Consider the following 20930-nt stretch of genomic DNA (forward strand, 5'->3'; position numbering starts at 1 on the left):
ATGCATATGCTCTCCTCAGGAGCATGCACAATAGGAAAAATCGCAGATGCGATTGCTGTGTGTGTGACGTGATTGCCACCGAGATGCACCTTAATCCAATCATTCTAGCTGCTATTTTTTCCTCTTCAGTACTATTAAAACATGCGCATAACCCAAAAGTATTTAGCAGCTATTTACAATAGTCTCTTATCTGTGCCCACACCCTCTACCAAAACAACGTAAGAAATGACTAAGGGGTCTATTTACTAAGCAGTGTTAGGAGACAGAGTGAGAGGAGATAAGGTACCAGCCAATCAGCTCCCAACTGTCATTTTTGAAACACAGCGCCTGTAACATGTCAGTTGGGAGCTGATTGGCTGGTACCTTATCTCATTTCACTTTGTCTCCTAATACTGCTTAGTAAATAGACCCCTATGGGTGGTGTCGCAAAGGGGTGCTGCACGCTCAGCACAGGGGGGAGGGGTGGCAGCACCAGAGGAGGGGGGACGATCAGTGCAATCACCGCAACCCTGTTACTTCTCCTTTCTGAGGACAACCGCTGGTGGCTTGTATAACAGCTCAGCTGCAGCGGCACATCGAGCAGTGAGAGGAGATTACTGCAGCAGCAGCCTCTGATTTCTCACTGCAGATATAGTGGGCAAAGGAGCGTGGGCGGTCGCTGACCTGGGCCCCCGCCGCGTCCCTTCACCCGGCCCGGGCCTAAGTAAGTAGAACCGTCCGTTCCCCCTCAGCGCCCCAGAATACCAATACAAAAGTGCTACAGCTTCCCAACATTAGACTCTGGGCCTGATTCAGAGCCGGACGCTATTTGCGCTTGCTCGGTCAGAAAAAGGGTCCGGATATTTAAATTTGCGGTCTGTTGACGCCTCTATGTCTGAGCGAGCGAACGAAACATGCGCTCGCTATTTTGTAAAGACGCCCCCTGGCCGCTCGCATCATACGTCATCTCCGCTATTTATTTGATTAATCGAGTACATCGAAAGGCGTCTGAACTGCTCGCAGTGCTTGTGGTAGGATTTTCCTACCGCAATAATGCGAACAGTTCAGGCTAAGAAACAACCAAGTGACGTGGTCGTTGACGCTGCTTTGTTAATTATGCACACCCTTAAAACGCCCGTTTTGACCGTTTGGCACGCCTGCGTTCGGATCTCCACTCCCCGTTTTCAAGCACCTTCCCCTATTACCACCCACAAACGCCTCATCCTGTCACTCAAATTCGCAGCCCCTCGCTATTTTGCGAGCGCTCGTTTTCCGACCGCACTGACTGGTTGGCGCATGCGTATTACGACCCATACGCATGCGCAGATGTGCGAATGAGCGGTCGCTTATGAGCGGCTCTGAATCAGGCTCTCTGTCAGTATGGGAATGGGTATGAAGTCCCGGCAGCTGAATAGCCGCCGGTTTAAATCCCGTCGACAGGGTAGATAAGTACCCCAATACCTACCCCTCTAGTGCCTAACTCTGACCTCATCCCGGGGGTGCCTAACCCTAACCTCCCCTTACTGCACCCTAGACCTAACCCTCCTGGGGGGGAGGTGCCTAACCCTAACCCTCCCCCCTAGGGTTGCCTAACCCTAACCCCCCCAAAAAAACCCCTAACCCTGCTATACTCCCTAAACCTAACCTCCCCCACCTACGCGGCTAACGCTAAGGGTGCCCCGGACTCACCTCGTTCGGACTGGCGTCCTTCGGCGCTCCGGCATCGGGATTAAGATAGGCAACGGTATTTCAACGCTTCTCTTAATTCCCTTGTCGGGATTCGGATATCGGTATTGAGACCACATCCCGTCACTAAACAGTATAGTTACTGTACACGAAATCAGACGCAATTGCGGCCACATTTTACCTTAGGCTCACGCCCGTATCTCCCTGCCTATGCCAATTAGCTGTCTGACTTCATGCCCCCTCCCACTGTTTCTTTATTTGCAGCATCATCATTAGTACTATCTGGACTATTCCTGGGTGCAAAAGATCCGTCTGTAACAGGCGTCTCACTTCCATATGCACAATGCGAATGCGCACAGTAGTTGGCCTATACACCCACGACGGATGGGCTCTGGGCCTGATTCAGACTCGGACGCTATTTGCGGCCGCTCGCTCTCAAAAAGGGGCGGTCTATGCAAAACATGCTCTCGCTCTTTGCGGTGTAAGGGCGCCTCTATGTCTTAGCAGGCGAGGGCTTATTGCGCTCGCAAGTGTTTAAAGACGCCACCGTGCCACTCGCAACAAACGTCATCTCCGGGAACTGTAGGATTAATCGGGACCATCGGAACTGCTCACAGCACTTAAGGTAGACCTAGCATCCCGCAAGCAGTGCGAGCAGTTCACGGAAAAATCATCCAAGTCACATCTTCAATGACGCTACTTTGCTAATTATGCACACCCATTAAACTCCGTTCTGACGGTCGGGCACGCCTGCGTTCGTACATCCACTCCCCCGTTCACAAGCACCTTCCCCTGTTACCACCCACAAACGGCGCAATCTGCACCAAAATAGCAGCCCGACTGCGGGCTACGGGCGAGCACTTTCCCATCGCACTGACTGGTTCGCGCACGCGCATTGCGAACTATATGCATGCGCAGATTGAGAAAAATCGCTCAATGCGAGCGAGCGCAGCATAGTGAATGGGTGTGATCGCATGGTATCCATTGCTTTCTGCAGGACGTACGCAGTTTGCGGATAGCCGCAGGATCCATCCGCATTTGGACTTGCGTCTGACGCAGAATCAGCTCCAATACTGTATATTGATCAGTATTGCTGTTGTCCCCTTTACAGAAGAGAACCTGTGTGTGTCAGGTATAGGACATGGGTGTGAATGAGACAATACTAGAACAGCCTTTGATACATTTGTTGCATCGATCACGAATGGTGTCAGACAAACACAGACAGTGGTGAGAGCTGGCAGGCAGAGGCTAGATCGGTGTCACACAGACCCAGGGGCCTCCCAGATGATCTCAGCACAGTAGTAGTGGGGGCTGGGGGGAGTACTGCTGTAGACCAGGAGGGGGAGGCAGAGAGGAGCAGAGATAGATCAGTAGTAGAGTGGGGGTTCCTGTTGGAAGGTGTCCCCCCTCCCACACACAGGACAGGAGGCCAGCAGGTGAGGAGTCCCTGCTGCTGCTGCTGCTGCTGGATGGGGGGTGCCCAGTCCTGGTAACACTGGCGAGGGGGGGGGGTTCTCGCATGTCTATCAGCTGCAGCAAGGGATGTTACTCTTTCCCCACCTCCTCCAGCCTGCACTCCTCCTCCCATGCACCGCACAGAGAGAGAGGCTGAGCCGGTATGTGCTGCTGTGTGTGGAGGGCACATCCTATGCCTGATGTGGAGCCTGTCCCCTCCTGTCCCCCCCTGGCTGCCTGACAAAGATACAGCTGATGTGGAGCCTTTCCCCGCCTGTCCCCCCCTGGCTGGCTGACAAAGGACCCCAGCCCCCCCTGTCACCATGCCCAGCGCTGCCAGCTGGGACTTTCTTCATCATATCTCTGTCATCTGCTTTGGTGAGTACCTGTGCTCCCCTTTCCCCGTTACATGTGAGTAACTGTGCTCCCCCCTCCCCATTACATGTGAGTACCTGTGACTCATTCTCCCCCTGCCCGACACCTTTGCTCACTTCTCTCCGTTACCTGCCAGTCAGGTGTGTTTATGTCCTTGCAGGGACTGTGCTGTAGTGTTACACAGTGTGTGCGGTATTGGGGCTGTTCCTCCAGTGTAATTGCTATAATTGTTCTGATTGTTATCTTTGTAATTTAGCTGCACACAGCCTGGTCCTTTAACATCCATCTCCTGCCAGTCCAGCAATGAGAGGGGTTAATACTATGAGCTCATCTGCTAAATGTGTCACTCAGGAGTCAGGACTGTTTCTGTGGCCCCTGAAATGCTCCTATATCTCTGTTTTATCCTGTGTGCAACAGCTGAGGACAACAAACCTTCAGCACCATATAATTACACATACACACTCCTATCTATCTATCTATCTATCTATCTATCTATCTATCTATCTATCTATCTATCTATATATCCATATCTATCTATCTATCTATCTATCTATCTATCTATCTATCTATCTATCTATCTATCTACCCCACGCAGTTCACGTTTTCCAGGTCACCCAGCAGGTGCACAAGTACATTTATTACTTACTGACATATTTTAAAAAAACCACAGGTGGAGCTAATTATTTCACATGTAATTCTGTGAGGAGACCTGGAAAACATGCACTGTTTGGGGTCCTGAGGACCAAAGTTTGAGAACCTGTGATCTATCTATCTATCTATCTATCTATCTATCTATCTATCTATCTATCTATATACGGGTAGTGATATAACAACTGGTGGAAACACCTGGATAAATGAGGGTCACCAAGCATATTGAAAGCAATGGCTGCCACGCAAGTGTCCCCCATGTGGAATCTCAGCATGGCCACGGCCATTTATAGAACTGCTGGGCTAGCCCAGTTGCCCATAATTGTGACTAGCATGATGGCATTAGGAACCTTCAGTGACTTTGAAGTAGGGATGATTGTTGGGGAGCGTGTAAGGCGATGTCAGCCTGGAAACCCTCATCAGCTAATCAGCACTGTGGGAGAGCCCAATTGGATGTGTGGGCTTAATCGGCGAGCTGCATGATAATGGCAAATTTAGCTTAGATTTGCGAGCAGCAAGTTTAAAAAAGAAAATGCCCAGAGAGAGCTCCGCAGAGCAAGATATGCCAGCTGGGCTGGAGGAGGGTGATATGGACAGATCCATGTCCCCGGCACGTGGACTAACACACTTCTGGCACCAGCCTGGCAGACACTATAGAACTGGTTCCGTATTGTTGTGGAGGACATTTTCCTGTCATATGATTAGGGAGGGGGGGGGTCATTCCCAAAGAAGGCTAATCACAACTTAATGACCCCATGTCGCTGCATTTCTTTACTAATGGGAAGGGTCCTTTCTAGGGTGACAATGGCACCATCCACCGAGTGTGACCACTGATGAGATCCGCTAGAGCAATGCCTGAGACCGTTCCACCAGCATCAGCATGACGACTTTCTTGTAGAAGAATGTTGCTACGTCCCGCCTGCATAATTCCAGACATGGGTGGACGCTGTGCCACTGCGCATACAGGCCATACCGGCTGTGGTTGCCCTACACGCCATTGAGTGACTTCATAAGTGTGTTCCCACATCAATTTATATAAATAAATATATATATATATAAGAATAGGGGTACCTTAGATGCGCTAATATTCTTCTGTTGGAAGAATCTCCACTACCGCTGAGTTTTTATAACAAGTCAGCTGGTAACTAACTTATACACCCTTTTTTTTATTGAAAACATCACCCAAAAATAAAAGCCTTATGGCATCAAAGAATCTTAAGGCACGTATCCACTATGTGAGAAAATTGAGCAATTGAACGATTATGACATCATTATCGTTCATTAATCGTGCAGTGAATATGCCGGCAATGACCAGCAATGTCCCTCCCGCTGGTTGTTGTCGGCACTTTTCATCGCCTGAACATGCAGGCCACCCTGCCGATATCGTCAGGTGGTGCATGCTTGGGGATGAGGGAGGGCGCCTGCGCTGACCGACATATCGTTCAGTGTGGGCACATTATCCTCTGCACAGGATGGTGAACGATTAAATTTTGTAATCGTACAGTCGTTCCACTCTCGTGTAGTGGGTACGCACGTTTATACCTGAATATTTTAGTCTTGGTATATCAACAGAGTTAAATTTGTTTACATAACATACAATCTAGATAAATACATGAGTAGCATAAAATGACTTTATAACCTGCCACAATACTGAAGTGATGATGTTATTATGCACCACCTGCATCCTTACGGGTGTGAGCTCTTAGGGGGACCTCTCATGTGATGGGTGCAGGCGATCAAATCTACGACCCTACGCGTTTCGTCCGCTTAAGGGACTTCTTCAGGGGTACAAAACTTCAAATAGAATTGGTCTGAATACACGGAATCGGTACAAAATGTCGCCGGCCACATGTCCAGCGGTTTGATTCCCGGCAGCGCTTGGCCGACAAAAGCAGCGTTCCCGGCAGCAGAAGCCCGACAGTGCTGAAAATCCAGATCGTCGCTAAGGTAAGTATAAACTAACCTAACCCCCTAACCCTAAGCCTCCTTAGGGGTGCCTAAGCCTAACCTCCCCCCCAAGTGCATAACCCTAACCCCCTCCCCCTTCCCCGCTGCCTAAACCTAAGTCCCCCGGGGGGGTGCCTAACCCTCCCTCCCCCTAGCCTAACCCTCCCGGGGGGGGTGCCTAACCCTAAGTCCCCCCCGGGTGCCCTAAACCTAACCCTCCCCCCCCCCCGCGGCTGTACGCTCACGGCGCCTGGCATCCCTTCGATCGGGATGCCAGGCGCCGGTCTCCCGGCGTCGGGGAAATGACAGGCGTCTAGATATAGACGCCGGTCAGTTATCCCACGCCGGGATATAGCAGTCGGGAAGCCGGCTGTCGGGATTCCGGCAGCCGGCTTCCTGATTGTATACTGAATACACACTCAGCGATGTGGGCCTATTTTTCGTCCCTTAATCTGATGGGATTCTTAAACCGACTCTTAAAGGCGAGGCAATTATTTTAACCCTTCACCATACGACGGTAAATCGAATACTCCCAACCACATGGTAGAGCCGGTTTCTTTTATAATATGTCCTATATTCTCAGCTGTCTCCCTCTGTTAGCAATAAATATATATGTGTGTATGTATGTATGTATATATATATATATATATATATATATATATATAAATAAATGATAACCTTAGGAGTGCTTAATATTCACGATTTCAATCCCCTTTGGTGATACAATATTGATATAAATATATAGATTATTAGTCAATGGGAGATGAGAGTTGACACACAAACCACTTTAATCATTCCAAAACACTTTATTAAAATTCAGAAGTACATAAAACTTTTTTCTTATTAGCATATAACCTGTCATTATCTGAATTATAAGGAACAGGATTTTTGAACAAATCTTTGTCAATTGTGACGACAATCACCCCTATATGTATGTGTGTATGTATATATATATATATTTATTTTTTTCACCAAATACGCACTAAGTTGCTAGCCTGTGACTTAATATGAGCTATGAGTGCGTTGTCCCTGACCATTTAGGAGAGCTCACCCTAATTATGCTGCATTAGACCTTCACTCTCCATTGTCAACCCAGGAGAGTTCATTTACAAACAGTTCTGTGTAGACACACTGTGGCAAGGTACATTGGGACACACAAGATCCGAACCAAATGAACCTCATCCCCCTGGGCCCTGGCCAGCCCAGACTCTGCCCACTTTTGGATGAAACTCCAACGCTTTTTAGGTCCAAGTATCGGGACTGTCCCACCTAAATCGGGCAGTTGGAATTCATGCAGTAAGAAACATAAAGCATAGCACAGAACATACAATTTCACAATTACACGTTATACAAGGATACACGGGATAGTATTGGCCAGGCTCGGTGTATGAGGACACATCTGTATTGTTACCTCTCTACTCTGTGTAACATTTTGGGCGAGATGCGCTGAGCCTCGGAGAGTGATAAAGTGGATGGAGATAAAGGAGCTGATTCAGACCAGCTCGCTATGATGCGAACGCTCGTAATTGGCCGATAGTCGCTTTTTGTGCAAACCAGTGCAAGAGATCTGGATGCGTTCGCTCGCTGTGCATAGACAGCCCAGCAGAGTGAGTGACAGGAGAAGCCGTTTGTGGGTGATGACAGGGGCAGGCCGCTAGTAACGGGGGAGTGGAGGTGCAAACGCAGGCGTGCCTGAGTGTGAACGCTGTTTCAAAGGCAGGCATAATTAAAAGGCAGTGTCATAGTACACGTCACTTGGTGGGATTTCACACTGTAGTGATCGCAGTGCTTGCGGAAGGGTATAGTCAACCTCAAGCGCTGCGATCGCTTTCCGATGGTGCTCGATGTACCAATGTTTTAGTGCACTTCCAGGAGATGACGTGCGCATTTTGGTGTCTTATGAATGGCTGGTGGTCGTCTGCATACACAAAGTGATCGCACGCCAAGACTTAGTGGGCGTGCTAATGTCTTGCCGTGCGATCGCCTGCCTTGCTGGGCGTGCGCTATATTTGCATACGCAGGCTGCGAGCGTACGCTTCTAGCGAGCGGGTCTGAATGAGCTACAAAGTTCCAACCAATCAGCTCCTAACTGTCATGTTACAGGCTGTTTATCTCTCTCCACTGTATTGCTACCAAGGCTTAGTACATCTCCTTTGCGTTTTGTAGCATGTGCAGGTGTCTATGGTGACCTGTGTTTCAAATAATATTTTATCAGAAATTCTGTGGCCCGAAACGTTTGGAAGGGAGAAATTGTGCCTCAGTCCTTGCAATGTCTTCCATTTCCCTGCAGTAATGTGCTAGTCAGCCAATAGACTACAAGTAACCAAGGTCGTAGCAGTAGACTTTTGTTTGTTCATATCTGTCTTTAGTGAATCAACTTCATTGTGTCTGATTCTCTGGCAACGGCTGGTTGATAGGCTCACATTGAACAATTCCTGGGAGAGTTCCACTGTATCGCGTGCTCATCTGACTATTATCAGTGCATGTATATACTGCTTGATGTGTTGTGCAGCATGGTTCCCCAGGCATTACATCATCTGTGACAGCGGAAGGCTTCTCATGAGATGGTACATAGCTTGTGTGCAGGGTATGAATGACAAAATCATTAAATTGTCGTCTGTTTTGCTTTCAAATTCATATAAAATATTTCATTAACCTCCCACTTAGTTCAACAGTTATATATTATTTTAATTTGCGTCAGCAAGTTGACTACAAAGGTGGTTACTGACATTTAGTATAGTGTGTCGCAGATGACAGTACTTTATTATGTCGATATGGTTGTAATGTTGACAAAGACGACACTGCGCTTTGATCTACTTCTATCTCTGGGCCTGATTCAGACCCGCTCGCGAGCGCTGAGTGCTCGCAAGCGGGTCGATGTTGGCCCAGTGCGCGGGCCGGGGGGCGTGGCTGGCCAGACGGAGGCGTTCCCATGGGAACGCCTTCAGTCTGGTGCCGGCCCCACTGACATCACAAGTGATGTCAGTGGGAGTGCTTTCGGCTCTGTTAGGGCTTGCGGCAACGAGACCCTACCACAAGGGTCTCGTCGCAAGCCCGATGGTCGCAATGGTCTTGACAATCGCAACCATCTTCCTGGCCGCTCGCTATAGCTGTGGGTGGTCACCCTCAGCTATGCGAGCGGCCTGGAGGCCGCTCTGAAAATCAAGAAGGACGGCCCTGATTCAGAGCGATCGTCTGGCTCTGAATCAGGGCCTCTGTCCCTAATGCTAACCTAACGGCAGTGCTGTAACTAGGGGTGAGCGAGCAGTGCGGCTCACCCTTGGCCCCTGCATCTGGCCAGCAGGGAGCCTGGAATGACGTCCTTTAGCCAGAATCGCTGCTTCAGTGTGCCCGCCCACTCCACATAGCGGGGGGGAGGGGGTAGGCGTGGCTGGCATACGACGCAGAGAAGCCTTATTACAGTCCTGTCTAACAGTAACCCTAAGCCTAATGGAAATCACAACATTATGCTATATTGACATATCCAATGTCAACATTTTGCAGGTGTTGACATTAATGATGTAGAAACGTTAATGTCGACATCATAACTGTCGACCTTTTGCTGTTGACATTGTGACTGTTGGCAGTGTCACCGGAGACATTACATACTGTTATCAGTTGTCCATGATATCGAGGAACAGTCCTAGAATTTAACGATTTTTTAATTGTGTAATTCAGACCCGCTCGCAGGCGCTGAGCACTCGCAAGCGGGTCGATGGTGCCCTAGTCCACATGCGCACGACGGAGGGAGCTCCGTCATGCGCATGCGCGAGACCCGCATAGCGACAGCCAAGCTGTCGCTATGGGTCTCGCACCAAAGGGGGCGTGCTGTCGATGGTGAGGACAGCACGCCCCCTTTGGTGGGCGTTCCGGGGGCGTTGCTGCCCAGGCGGAGGCGTTCCCATGGGAACGCCTGCCGTCTGGGGCCGGCCCCACTGACATCACTCAGGGTCTGATTCACCAAGTATCGCAAGTGCTGAGACGCACGTAGTCGGGCGATTTACGCATGCATCGCAGTGCGCGAACTAGCCACTGCTATCGGGAATGAGATTGCAGTGTATACGCAGACCCAGCGGGAAGTGCCGTTTTGTGAGTGGTGGCGGGGGGGTGGTCGGGTGAACGCAGGCGTGCCAGTGCGTTAGGACGGCGTTGCAGAGGCGTGCATGAATTAGCCACTGAGATATCATACACAGCCCGGGGCCTCATAGCATGCGCTGAATTAAGCAATTCCTGAGTGAGGTCTGACCTGCCTTACCTGTGCGTATGGGTCCCATGTTACTGATTGTTTCGCTATGTTGCCAAAGTATACGAATGTGAGTAAGGGGAAGTGGGCGTCCTTATGTCAGGCTGCGATCCCAATGCCCTCTAACTGTAACACTCACTGCCTCCAGTCATGCTGCCTCACCCCCACCCACATGTATCTAATACCACCTTCCATTATCAACCGGCTCTGCTGAGGGCAGTGCGTACGGGCCTCCAGTCATTACTACATACCAGACTATCGCAGGAAAAAGCCTACGAAATAAAAATAAAACATAACTCAACCTTTTCATGCCTGACTAGATGGCGTAACTGCATATTTGATCTGACATATATTTATATAGTTACATGTTATTCGCTGGCTTTTCCTGTCTGAGATTACATCTCGGGTGAGTGCTGCAATCCATTGCTGATTCACTTTCATCTTCAGTGAACTCTTTTCTCCAGCTACTCCCAGAGGGACCTATTTACCAGCCCATGCCGGCCTCCCTGCGTGCCGCTTGCATCATAATCTGCTTTGGGTCCAGAAAGTGCAACTGTCAACAATCCCTACAGTCTTGAGAAGGCAAGGTTGTAGTGTACTTGTTGCCTACGTGCAGTGGAGATAGACCTCTGTCAGTTTACAAGGAACTAGTGCTAGGACTGTAATGAACCAATCAGTTTTATCAGTACATTTTCACTGTCCTCTATATTGTTCAAAGTCTTAAGCTGGGTACACACTGACCGATATATCGCCCGTTCCATTGACTATATCTGTACTGCCTCGGCTGGTGTGTACAAAATATCACATCTGTTCTGTTTAAGAAGTGATGTTGCCCATAGCAACTTCTCATTTATCTAGCACCTTCTAGAACATAATACCTGGAATCTGATTGGTTGCTATGGGCAACATCACTTCTTAATAGAGGTCCCATCTTTGTAAATTGACCCCATAGTATTTCTTTATAATGTTGCTAGATTCATGGACTCATCACAACATACTTTGGGCAGCACAGACGATGTAATGGTTAGCGTTACTGCCTCACAGCAGTGATGTCATGGGTTCAATTCCCACCATGGCCCTAACTGTGAGGAGTTTGTATATTCTCCCTGTCCTTGCGTGGGTTTCCTCGGGGTGCTCCGGTTTCCTCCCACACTCCAAAAATATATTGGTTCCCCCCCTCCCAATACAATTTAACCCGTGTTTGTGCGCATGTGGTAGGGAATATAGGGCCTGATTCAGAGCTGAATGCTCTGACCAGAGCGCTCGCTCTGAATCAGGGCCCTCCTACCTGTTTTAGGAGCGTCCTCCTGGACGCTCGCATAGCTGTGGGTGACCACCCACAGCTTATGCGAGCGTCCATGATGATGGTCGCGATGGTCTGGACCATCGCGACCATCGGGCTTGCGACGGAGACCCTGCGGTAGGGTCTCGCTGCCGCAAGCCCTGGAGTGATTTTGGCTCTATCAGAGCCAAAGTCACTCCCACTGACATCACTAGTGATGTCAGTGGGGCCGGCTTCAGACAGTAGGCGTTCCCATGGCAACGCCTCCGTCTGGCAGCCACGCCCCCGGCACGCCCACCAAAGGGGGTGTGCTGTCAATCAACATCGACAGCACGCCCCCTTTGGTGCGAGACCCGGAGCGACAGTAAGCTCCACTGGGGCAGGGACTGATGTAAATGGCCGAATATTCTCTCTGTAAAGCGCTGCGGAATATGTGTGCGCTATATAAATAACTGGTAATAAATAAATAAATAAATAAATAAACATACTATATAATCCTTCCCTGCCTCTGCCACTGCTGGGCGTCTCCGAGGTATGATTTGGCTGGCTCCGTTCATCCTATGAGAGAAGTTTAAACAGAAGGCGCACAATTCTACTTTGAAGAAAATTGATAACTTAAGAATGTCTTGTAACATTTTTGTTGATAAACATAGGGATACAAAGTGGTAAGGTTTTGACTAAACTGGACACACATTGCACAACTACCGCACAAATCAGCCGACCAAATTACTAGACTGGTCTGAATAATGTTTAGTGTATGGACCTGAACGATTATCACTCACACTCACAGCCTGAAAAGAGCTGAAAAAACGGTTGGTTCGGTTATAACATGTCTCCTATCCACCTGGCCGTCATTAAGCCAACTTCATGCTGTGTATTGAGACTGCCTCTATTCATTGTGCAGCGTATGGCGGCGGTCCGATTATTGGTCTTCCTCCGTGTCGATTTGTCGGCTGCACTATTGTGTGGTCTATGGCCAGCCTTAGTTATAATAAATTGCAGTATCGGTATGCAAAGACCACGTTCCACAGTGCAATGTTTTAGATGTTATCAATAGACCATCCTTCTTGTGATTCCATAAATATACACTTTGTCACATAACTAAATTGACTTAATACATCCTTAATTTACTTGTAATGACACCACCAATGCAGCTGACATTCTGTGCTTTAGTTTTGCTTTTTCAAACCAGAAAGGGAATTTGGAGTTTTCTAATTCAACAGAAACCGAACATTCCAAAAAACTAATCATAATGCGAATAGTCAGCATCCAGTTCCTAGACTTCCTGCCAATCTACTTATTAGGTGAAATGTATCAAGCCTCGGTTTGCATCACACATCCGGTTTGCCGGATTTCTCTAACCGCTTGATATTTGGGGGGCGGTCTGTGAACACCTAAGCCGACTGCAGTTTGGTTCAATCTGCAGGAGAAGGATTTTACCTTCAGACTGGGTAGAAAAATCTTAAATAGTTTTGATGTGGTTTCATTGTTTGGGGTTGTTATGCTGTTTTTTGGTGAGGGGTTAATTAATGATAATGGGATTATATTTTGTGGCAATCCTTGGGATGCTCTCTGTATTGTATGATGCATGCTATGGGTATTATTATTAATAGCTTTTATTTTATAAGGTGCTACCGTTTTCTGCAGCGATGTACAGAGCAACTATACAAACACAGTAATCAAGTAATAAAATATCGAAATGTACATGGTCACAAATGAAAGCATAGTAGTAATGTATACCAGTTGGCTATGATGGCGGAGGATGGATATTAATTAATTAAACTCTGGGATATCAGTATAACAACAGTAGTTTTGTGAATATTGTCATTTTATAATCTCTATTAAGTCATGAGACTAAATAAATAATATATATATATATATATATATATATATATATATATATATATATTAGGGATGTGCAATCTCGGATTAGTTCAGATTTTCCCGCCAAATTTGGATTTTTCCTGGGTCTCAGAAAGAGGCAAATTGTCATCTTTCATTGACAAACATCATCTTTCCTGGATAAAAGTCCATGAAAGATGATGTTTGTCCATGAAAGATGGTGTTATGCCTCTTTCTGAGTCCCGAATTTTTGGCATCCTGCATATATATATATATATATATATATATATATATATATACTTAAACTGGGTACACACTAAACGTTGTGTGTACCCAGCGACGGCACATTATATCGGGTGGTCCGTACACACTGCACAATCTGGTGTACAGCCGCCCGATATAACGTTTCTCCGCCGCATCCAGAAGTATGGTGTTGTTCGCCGGATCTTCGGATTGGCCTGCACTGCACAACGCATGGGAGCACACACTAGCGCGTATACACGAGACGATGTTGATGATGTGTCATTCTGATTCGCCTCAAAATGACAAGTCGTCCAATATAGGTTCTAGTCTGTTCCCAGCTTATGGTTCAAACCGTGAATACTCTTTATGTGTGCACCAAAAGTAATTTTACCAGCCTCCGGCAGTTTAGGTGGTGAGTAGAGACGAGTTAGTATTGCAGCCACCTGACATTTAAATTGAAAGCGGTAATGGACCGACGGAAGCCACAGTCTCAGGGGCACCAGGAAGGTGGTCTGTCATTACTACCCCTCCCCACCTCAGCTTTACACCCTATTGCAGCCAATCTCATGCCGTGGTGGTAGTTTTACCGATGGTAGGTAAGTTATATCACAGAATCGCTTAAATGTATGCTGCGTTGTGGGCCCATAAAAAGATTGAATTGAGAAAAATAAGATAAAACACAGGTGTATTTGTCATTTTTCCCTATGTCCCCTCATGGGACTTAACATAACGCTAAAATCGACAATAAAAAGGTCAACATTCAGTAGGTCAACACCAAACGGACGACAGGGTTCAAGAGTCGACATGATTAAATGGTCGACACTTTTTTTTTTATCCTAACCCCCTAGTGCCTAATCCTCCCCCTGGTGCCTAAACCTCCCCCCTAGTGCCTAACCTTAACTGTCCCTTCGGCAGCCTAATCCTGACCTTCCCCCTAATGCCTAATAACGATACCGGATCAGAACCTCTATATACCCCTGCCTATACCTTCTAATATCCTACCTATAAACCTCTAAGGATGACGCTAATTTGCGTACGCAGTCATCCAGTAAATAGAGACTCCAGACTTAGAACATGTGGTTCCAAAGCACAAAGTATTATTCAAGTAAAAGTACAGTCAGTTACACGCTATTGATCCAGACACAATTCGGTGCAAAGGAATTATACAGACCCAAGTACGCGAGACGCGACGAGCGAAGGACTTTCCTTCGCTCGTTGTGTCTGATCAAAGGGGGCGTGCTGTCGATGTTGATTGACAGCAGGCCCCCTTTGGTGGGCGTGCCGGGGGCGTGCCTCCCAGACGGGGGCGTTCCCAAGGGAACGCCTACCGTCAGAAGCCGGCCCCACTGACATCACTAGTGATGTCAGTGGGAGTGATTTTGGCTCTGATAGAGCCAAAATCACTCTGGGCCTTGCGGTTGAGAAACTCAACCGCAGGCTTCGGCTTCGGCTTCGTCCCTCCGGCAGCCTAACAATCCCCTTAGTGCCTAACCGTCCTAATCCTACGCAACTAACCCTAACCCCTAACCTTAAAAATGTCGAACATTGATGTGTTAACTGTGTTTCTGTCAACCTTTTGTCCATGTCAACCATCTTGTGTTGACCTATGGCGATCTACTATCTGGATGCCCTGAGTAGGATGCAGTAGGTAGCAAGTCGGAAATGACTGGGGAAGTGGGGTGACTTCAGTAGAGGTTGGGGTCCGGTTCCATAGGTCACATTATGACTGAGAGCAGGCAAAGTGGAGGCTGATATATCAGTTTGCTGTGCAGTAAGATAGCATGAAGCTATGTGTAGCATGTACATCCCCCTGTATTAGCACAATTAAGAAACATCTTGAGGTTGAGGTGCCTGCTATGGAAATGGTACTAAGTGACGTCTAATGTGCAACGGTCACAAGTTTAATTTGCCACTTTCTGTTTGGACACTTAACGGGATTACCAGTTAATGCGTTTTCACATTTTCTGAGCTTATCCGGTCATGATATATAAAATATACTGTACATATATTGATAGAAGTAATTGAATCTTAATACCAACCACTAGATAAGGAAGGAGATGCAGCTGATTTACATGAATCACTTGTACTATGTAGTGTTTATATAGCTGATTATTATGTGATAAAACACTGGGAAAAGCAGGATGGAAATCAGTGTAAGCATACCTGCCTACTTTTCATTTTTCCTCCCCGAGGGAAGCTAAGGGAGGTAGGGATGGTCATTGAGTATCGATGTTTCAAAACATCAATGGTTGCTGACCGATCTCAACTACTTTTAAAATGGTTCTCTGTCATCGATGCAGGAGCTGATTTTTTTTTTTTGTGGTAGGACGGCGCTTAGCCCCGCCCCCGGTGCCTGCTAAGCCCGCCCCCCATTTTTCATTGGCCCGTGGTCCGTTGTGCCCGCAGTAGAGGTGACCATCGAGGGGGTGCAAACCATCGATTGTACACCATAGATGGTTTGTGTGCCATTGAAGGTAATCACAAATGGGCCCATCGATGGTAACCATCGTCGGCCACCCCACCAATCGCCAGCTCTACAGGGAGCAGAAGCAGGTGGGCTGCAATGGGGGGTGGGGCCTGATGGTTTGCGTCATTAAGCTTACTCGGGGACCCCCGATCTCCTCATTTTGCCCACTTCACTATGAAGTGGGCAGGAAAGCGGGAGATGGGCCTACTTTACCGAGGGTGCGGGGGGTTACCCAAAAAATCAGGAGCTTCCCGCGACTTCCGGGTGAGTAGGCATGTATGAGTGTAAGTTAAATTGATCTTATAGCAAACCACGTTTTGGGACTTATGTAATAGCTTGCGACTTCCAGCTGCTGCGGGAACTTCTGCGAGTTTTCCTGTATTTTTAAAGCAGCAATCATTCTAAAGGCAAAACCACTGGTATAATGTATGCACCAATCTTTTTACCTGCCTCATTTTCCTGTTATGACACCAAACAAAACACAGTGATTTGTGTTTCAGTGGTGCAAAAATCATATATTGCTGAGTATATAGTACAGTGCATTACATTACATAGCTATCAAATCTCCCTATACTGCAGGTACAGTAATTGTTGGCGTTGGTCTGGGGTTTTTGTCCGATTCCCTGCGGTTTCTGCTGATTTACTAAAGGCAAAGCTTCCGGGAGTCCACCGTCAATTCAGACTTTTAACACAATTAAACATCAGCTCACCATCAATGTTTGTTTCAGTGGAAGTATAGAAACACCGGATGTACTATGCCATGGGTTTTGAACCTGCAACAAAGCCGCCCAAATAATAGTTTGTGTCAGCACTGCACAGAACACTAGGATCTGTGCAGTCTTTGCTGTGTAAACAGTGTAAAAACGGACAAATTGAAATAATAACCAGTCCCAGGCCTCTTAGCCTAGGCTGGTATTGGGGGGTAAATAGCATGGGATCCTCCTATTGTTTAACTAGGCTGAACAAGCCAGGGCTGGTTACACTATAGCAGGGAGACATTCAGTTGTAGGGTCCCCCTGCCATAGTGGCAGCCAGCCCCAGACTGGTCAGCCCAGGGCTGGAGTTCCAAAGGAATTAGGGTCCCTCTCCTTAAGGACAACCAGCCCTGGGCTGGTTATTTTGCCAAGACCTGGTGAATGCCTACATGGACTCGAGAGGACATGTCCCTATGGATTGAGTGAGTAATAAATAGGCGAACAATGGGCTTACAATGGGTAGTGGGGACTTAATAAAATCCTACTACTAGGCTAAGAGGCCTAGTAGTAGGGGCCGGGTATCATTTTGGGAGGGCGACACTGTTTTTTTTTTTTTTCTCTTAATTTGTTCATTTTTACCCAGCAATGGCTGCAGAGATCATAGTGATATAAGCAGTTCTTTATACCTGCCGTTGATTGACGGCTGATTCTCACTAGAGTTGCTGTGGGAGAGGGGCCACAAACCAGATGGGCATCGATGGCGGATTTTAAATGACAGCTAAAGCTGATGCATAGTAAATAATGTTATTCAGACACTAAACCGCAGTTCATGCCCCGTCAGCTTTAAAATTGAAAACAACAAAACCGGCAAATTTACCCCTTTGTCTCAATCATTGTTCCTATTTTTCACAATTGATGATGTGTCATATAAATCTTATTTTTTTTTTATATATATATATATTTCCTTAATATATTCTTGTTTTGTTTTTTGTTTTTTTGAACTTCATAAATTAATATTTATTAAAAAAAAAAATATTAACATTTAAAATATAAACTTTGTTATTATAATCCCGTTTAGTGAACATGTCCTGGTGAGGGATGGAGTATACACCACTGTCCTCCTGGTTTGTACCACACAATAAGCTGAGATGCGTCTGGCCAGCAGCACTGTATCACTGGAAATTATATTATAAAACAGAATTGTGCAGGCTTTTACTTCCGTGCTTATCCCTTATTTACAGGAACGCAAAGTCGCTGTTTTCCCCTCATTATACAATTTCCTGGATTAAACACTGATTTTTCCAGCTCAATTGAACAATTCAAAATGTGGGTTTTGCTCTTTCTGTTCTGTACCAGTAAACAGACCCTGCATCAAATACTATTAGCAGCATATTACACGTTCAGTCCCCCCCCCCCCCCCTCAACTGTTTGCATTACACATTTGCTGATGCCGGGAGCGAGGTCAACCACCAATGGTACCATCGATGGTGACTATTGATGGTTAATCTACCGATGAGCCATCCCTACTATAGACTGGATCAGAAACCAAAGTGCATTCATTGACAGGTTACTGGGCTCTCCACAAAGTACCCTCTCTCCCATAGGGGGCGATTCATTTCAGCGCCATGTGAATAGCTTCGGGAAGGAGTTCCCAGAGCTATTCACTTGACACCACTATTAAGTTCAACTAAAACCACTTAAGTTGGAGAATGCCGGTTACCACGCCTAAAGCTGGGTGTTTAGTCGCGCTAACCGGCATTCTCCGACTAAAGTGCCGACCACGAGGCGGTTAGCGTCACACTAACCCGGAAAACAGCATGGCAGTCGGCACTTAAGTCGGATTTCTGGGCCTGATTCAGTAAGGATCGCAGGTGCAATAGCGATTACGCACGCAGTCTCACTGCGATCATATGCTAATCCATTGCCATCGCTATGCATTCTCCGTACAACATAAGGACGCCCACATAACCCTACATACATCCGTAATACTTAGCAGAATAGCGAACACAACGAGTACCATCGGAGCCTCATGCACACTTGCACAAGGTCATACCTTACTTGGAAATTGCGATGGGAGCTGATGCAGCATACGCTGTCGCAGTGGGTAATTTATGTACGCCCCTGCAACAGCGTTCAAATGCACTGGCACGCCTGCGTTTCGCCGCCCCCCCCTTGTCACCACCCACAAACACCACTTTTTGTCAATCACTCTGCGATGTGTCTGCGTAGTGACTGTGATCACAGGGCCTGATTCAGAGCCGCTCGTAAGCGTCCGCACGCTCGCTCTGAGCAATGGTTGCACAACTGCGCATGCGCATGGTTCGCAATGCGCATGCGCAAACCAGTCATTGCTGTCAGAAATCGTGCGCTCGTAAAACACAGAGGGGCTGCTATTTTGAGTGACAGAAAGTGCCGTTTGTGGGTGGTAACGGGGGAAGGTGCTTGAAAACGGAGTGGTTGTGCGAACGCAGGCGTGCCCAACGGTCAAAAGAGCGTTTAATGGGAGTGCATAATTAACAAAGGAGCGTCATCGATCACGTCACTTGGTTGTCTTTTAGCCTGAACTGCTCGCAGTGATTGCGGGAAGTAATTCCTACCTCAAGTGCTGCGAGCAGTTCAGATGCCGTTCGATGTTCCCGATTAGTATAATAAAAACAGGAGTTGACGTGATTTGCGAACGGCAAAGGGGCGTCTTGAAAAAATAGCAATCGCATTTAGCGGACGCTCGCACAGACATAGAGGTGTCCTCACACCGCAAAGAGCGAGCGCTCAATTTAAATATCCGGCCCCTTTTTGAAAGCGAGCGGCCGCAAATAGCGTCCTGGTCTGAATCAGGCCCACAGTCTCGACCGGAGTGGCCAGTTCGCGCATGCACACTGCGATGCTTGCGCAGAATGCAACAACCGGCCGATTGCATGCATATTAGCAACTGCGATCGTTGCTGAATCAGGCCCCCTGCCCGCACTTCAAGAGGGTGCAAGAAGAAATCCTGTAGATGGACTTAACAGCGCGTTGATTTAACGGGAAATTTTACCTTGCACCCCTTAAAGCGAGATAAAAGCATGTCACATCGGTTGCTGCTCATATCTCACCCACAGAGATGTCCCACCATTGCAAGGCCAGAGCCATGGTTAGGATGTTGCTAGGACGGGGGGGGGGGGGGGGGGGGGGTTAGGGCGTATCAGTAAGGCGACGACAATGCGGTCAGCAGTATTATAATTTCCTCATTCTTGTTCCTTCCCATGTTCTTCAGGAGTGATAACTCTCCATAGAGAGACCTGGCACACTCCAGCCGCTGTAATCTGTTACCCACACAATTGCCCCTCAGGGGAGCAGTTACTATACTGCGTGTACTTGCAAGCTGCCTAAAGGGAGCGCACACAAAGATTCGGATATTGTTATACGCGTTCCGCTGGCTTTCTCGCGTTAACTACCGTGAAAATCGTGTCTTGCTCCTAAGACTGACTCGCGCAGACATCGAAAAAGTCCAAACGTAGACATTTAATACATTTTATATTTTCAAGGCTGAAAATAAAAACTTGTGTGAATAAAATAATCCGATTAAACAAATCCCAAAAGAAGGCAGAAGAACCAGTTTCATAGGACGGGTGACGTTCCGGTGAGAAGGTGGCTGCACCTGTGGCTCCTTCCTACAGTGCATCGTGTTCATTCATTGCATATGTTCCCATAGGTTCATTTATTACTTTCACTGATGGTAGAATGATCAGGATTCATTGTTTTAGAACACAAAAGCATTAAATCATTTCCCTTATAGTGTGATTGCCTTCTCTACATAATTATCCTAGTTGCACACTGTAAATATGTATTTATGTATTTATGACCATCGTGACCATCACCTGGCCGCTCGCAAAAGCTGTGGCTGGTCACCCACAGCTATGCGAGCGGCTAGGAGGCCGGTTTTAAAAAGAAACATGCGGCCGCCCTGATTCAGAGCAAGCGCTCGCTTTTTGCGAACGGCTCTGAATCAGGCCCACGGTGCGATAATGCAGCCGATCTGACGGATTGGTACGATTTGGCTGCTATATCGTACCGTGTGTGGGCATGATA

At 47.5% G+C, this 20930-nt stretch overlaps 1 protein-coding gene across 1 annotated transcript in view; it reads left to right on the forward strand.

Moving 5' to 3' along the window:
• Nucleotides 1–3177: 3177 nt before the first annotated feature.
• Nucleotides 3178–20930, forward strand: part of LRP3 (LDL receptor related protein 3) — a 48686-nt gene continuing 30933 nt past the window's right edge. The window contains exon 1 of the mRNA XM_088451134.1: nucleotides 3178–3498. Within this exon, the coding sequence (XP_088307260.1) occupies nucleotides 3444–3498 (55 nt within the window). The 5' untranslated portion in view covers nucleotides 3178–3443. The remainder of the gene's footprint in view (nucleotides 3499–20930) is intronic.

Source organism: Taudactylus pleione, unplaced genomic scaffold (genome assembly GCF_031769625.1).
Source record: "Taudactylus pleione unplaced genomic scaffold, aTauple2 ptg000537l, whole genome shotgun sequence".
NCBI lineage: Eukaryota > Metazoa > Chordata > Amphibia > Anura > Myobatrachidae > Taudactylus > Taudactylus pleione.